Below are 3,857 nucleotides of genomic sequence, written 5' to 3'. Positions count from 1 at the left end.
CTAATCAAGCTTGAGCTCTTTCCAGCCAAATAAAGATTGCAGATCATTAGCAAGTTTGTTTGGCCTGATTAATTTCACGCATCTTTCCGTAGACGACTCATTTCTCGCGGTAGCTACTAGCTGAACTTTGAATAAATCTCGTTTCTAGTCCACACGAACCTTATTAGTCCGAATAACTACTTTCCAATTATCCCGAACTGCCAATATTTGTAAATGCATACCCAATGTCAGTTTCGCAAAAACAACTCAAATTACAATCGAACGGAAAGATGTACTTAGGCGCCAAGGTTTCAGAATTTAAACTTGTGAATATGAGCAATGCCAGGAAGTACTGCTGAACTTCGTTTCACCCCATGTGTGAAAAAGCATGCCAATCCCTTCTGCATCCCCTGTAGTCCTGCTTTTTGATAAAAGTATCTATTCTCAAATCTCTCGCAGATATACTTTATTTTTTTGATCGAGACAGCCTTGAAAAATCTGGGCTTTTTCCCTAGCCCAAAATCGAACGCGCCAGTCTAGTTTTCATATATTATTCCATGCTTGCTACCCACAATACTCTCATACTCTATGAATATAGTAAGTGGATTGTCTGCGCACTCTACCATTTAAGATCATTCTGAAATAGATGAAAAAAACTTAATTTTATTGCCAAACTTACTTCTCAAATCACGACTCCAACGAAATTTAATCAAAACACTATATCAATCCAATCAACAGAAAATATTCAAGTAAATGATCCAACTTCCGGACCAAATCCCCCTTCGGGGATTTCATAGATAGATGCGTCACGCGCGTAGTCAACACCGGCCGCATACACATTATTACCCCACCAAGATAACTTGATTTGGGGATATTGCAAAGCGGCGAAAATAATGATTCCCGAAAACGCCACACCTGCAGATAATCCGGAGGTGAGAACGTAATTATACTTTGTCCACCAAGCCGTATAGCGGCGACGAATCAAATACATGAAGAAAAACGAAAAGTAGGCTCCACCAATGTAGTATGATAAATTGTAAGTGCCACCCCAAGTAATTGTGCCATATCCCATCAGAGCCGGATTCAAAGTTTTCAACTTCTGGCGCCATCTCAATTTGGCAAGTGCAAATGGAACTGCAACAACTGCGCCAATCCAAAATGCATGCTTTAATGCTGGATAGAGTGTTCCCAAGACACGATCAGGATTTATCACACCAAACATAATAGCATCAGCCTTGACTGAACGAGGGAAAGTGCAATAAAATTTATCAGGCTGTGTAAGAGTGCAGAAATCGTGCACAGATTTAAATAGAGCTTCTACAGCTCCAACAGTACAGCAACACTGGATCAAAGTAGCAAGAAGCTGGCACCGGAACGATGCTCTCTGAGGAATCTTTGCATAATGAGCAATCTTTTGGTCCCCAATGAAACTCTCAGATTGCTCATCAATATTATAACCCCACATTCGAATAACAATATTTGTCACAGCATTACCAGGATCCATATATCCTGCTAAAATAACAGAAAAGGCACCAAAACCATTGCTATAACCAGTCTGCGCCAAAATAACCATTGTCGGGAAAAGCATTCCAATATTGAAGAAAAATATAGCAATAACTGTCCACACGGGAACTGTAGTAGGCCAACCGCAAACAGCAGCAAAAGCCGTTCCAACACCAACAAGAAATACTAGAGCATACCACCAATCTGGAACTTCAGAATATTTAGACATCATCCGGCAATGAGGATCGTTGAAATCCTGTAGAGAATCGCGATTGGGATGACGTGCAGATTCATACAACTTTTTCAGAGTATCCCAAAGTAGTTCGTACTCACTAATGCAAATGAACACGAACGAACAAGTATAAACTGCCCAAAGGCCTCCGGTGCCAACCAAGTTACCAGCTGACATGAAAGGGGGAGAGTATTCGAGATAGTTTGCCTCATTGAATTGATTATCAATAACAATCCGTGACACATTATATTCTGCGCCAGTGCGGTCATAAATCGTATTGGAATTGATGGGAAGGTATCCTGTCCATTTGTAATTCTTCCAATATAAAATCACCATGATCAAACCGGATAGCACCAACCCAAGAAATTTGTTCATAAAAGCATGAAATGGATATACAAGAGGATTACCATAATTAATCACAGACCAGTCAAATGATGGAATTGGATTGAGTCCAAAGCCAATATATGATCCAGTGATCATGGCAAGAGTAACATTTTGAGGGGCAATCCAGGTCATCCAATTGAACAGACTGATAGACTTGAACAAAAAGGTAGGAACAAAAAAGTAAGCAAACGAAAGAGCAAAAGTTAGAAAGAAGAACTTTTGCCGAGGAATTGTCCAACCATTAATAGAAGTGCGCCCATCTTTTATCAATAAAGCACGACTGAGTGCAAGCGTAGGAAGAATATTTGGAAAGACAGACTTGACTGGGAAGATACAAAGCTTGCGCAGCAATCCAGCCAAACCATATCCAAAGAACAAACTGGCAAAATTCATGACCCATACGAAACCAGTGTCCACCCAACTATAACCAAAGAACAATTTGTGTCTGAGAGCAACAGTCATTGACATCCAATTTGAAGTCTGGCCCGCCGCATTGACCATGATTGTAGCCAGCATCTGCTCTTTGATAGACCAAGGGCCAGGATTGATGCTATACCTGGTGCCTAAAACTGTGAAACCCCAGTCCGGCAAGAACTGAGTCGCACGACCACATGGATACATCAACAGTTGAACAACAGTAGATTTCAGTGATAGAGACGGCTGTCGGAAAGTGAAAAACTCGTTGATAAATGATGCAATAGCAACCCAAATCGAACCAATGACATATGCACGAATAGTTTCAACCGGAATTGTTGGATCGTCGAATGGATCAGTGACTGCTCGCACTTCTGCATAAGGAGAATGATGAAAAATGACAACAGCCTCAAGTCTCGCATGTAACTCATAAGTCTCGTAAGGAAATCCATATGAATCCGGACCTTGCGCTAGCTGTAGCAATCGTTCATAGACAGTATCATCGAAATTAACGTCGCCAAAATGATCTTCAATTGTTTGATTAATGACTTCAAGTGCTTGGCTAAGAGTCATTTCCAAATATCTTTCATAGAGATACTGAGAAGCTTTATCTGCTAGCTCATCCTTATCATTGGTAACACCTGTCTTATTCATAGCACGTAGATGCGCAATTACCTTTTCGCGATACACATCAGACTCTTCGTATTCTTTAGAGGAATTCCTTGAAATCTCTTTCTCAGAGATTCCAATGTCCTTCTCAAATAGCTCTTCAGATTTAGAAGTCATCTCTGATAATTTGTGAAGTATAGCCCGCAATAAATAAAATTTCAATTTAGTTCCTACTTCTTGGGCAGAAGCAATAAAATATCTGACTAACCACAATACTTATCTCTGCAAATACTGAGATTCACCAAGTATGATTCAGTCAGATGGACTATCTTGTTCAGCGGAATAGAAGGACCGGAAGGAGACCTCAATTTATATTTCCACAGGTCATTTGAAAATAGCATATACCATTAATGGATTCGACGTTCTCCACTTCTGTTACAAAGTGTGTTCTCGGCCGATGCCAATATCAGAAGGGGGCGGCCATGCCGTTGGCAATTACTAGTTGTCTTTAAACGGAAACACCAAGACCTTTCAAAGATTGCGTAAGCCTATTAGCAAATTGCAAGTTATGAGCTTTTGAGTGGCGTCACGACATAGATTTGATGCAGAACCAGTTCTGTTTTTTATTTCAAGGCAAGAGAGCTGGTCTCAAGACACTCTTCAAAGCTAATTAGTAGAACGTATCCAATTTCAGCAGCGTGATTAACAGCATAGAATGATTAGACAAATTTGAATG

The 3,857-nt window shown here is 40.3% G+C and overlaps 1 protein-coding gene across 1 annotated transcript; it reads right to left on the bottom strand.

Moving 5' to 3' along the window:
• Positions 1-724: 724 nt before the first annotated feature.
• V1516DRAFT_619267 (OPT oligopeptide transporter protein-domain-containing protein) lies at positions 725-3,298 on the bottom strand (the record flags this gene model as incomplete). Its single annotated transcript, XM_066919452.1, has 1 exon — positions 725-3,298. One exon carries the CDS (start codon positions 3,296-3,298, stop codon positions 725-727), a length of 2,574 nt encoding a protein of 857 aa, XP_066779436.1.
• Positions 3,299-3,857: the final 559 nt, after the last annotated feature.

The sequence above is a fragment of the Lipomyces oligophaga genome (genome assembly GCF_038497815.1).
Source record: "Lipomyces oligophaga strain CBS 7107 unplaced genomic scaffold V1516scaffold_1, whole genome shotgun sequence".
Classification (NCBI taxonomy): domain Eukaryota; kingdom Fungi; phylum Ascomycota; class Lipomycetes; order Lipomycetales; family Lipomycetaceae; genus Lipomyces; species [Lipomyces] oligophaga.
The sequence above is the reverse complement of the archived record's forward strand: the minus strand, read 5'-3'. Positions and strand labels throughout refer to the sequence as shown.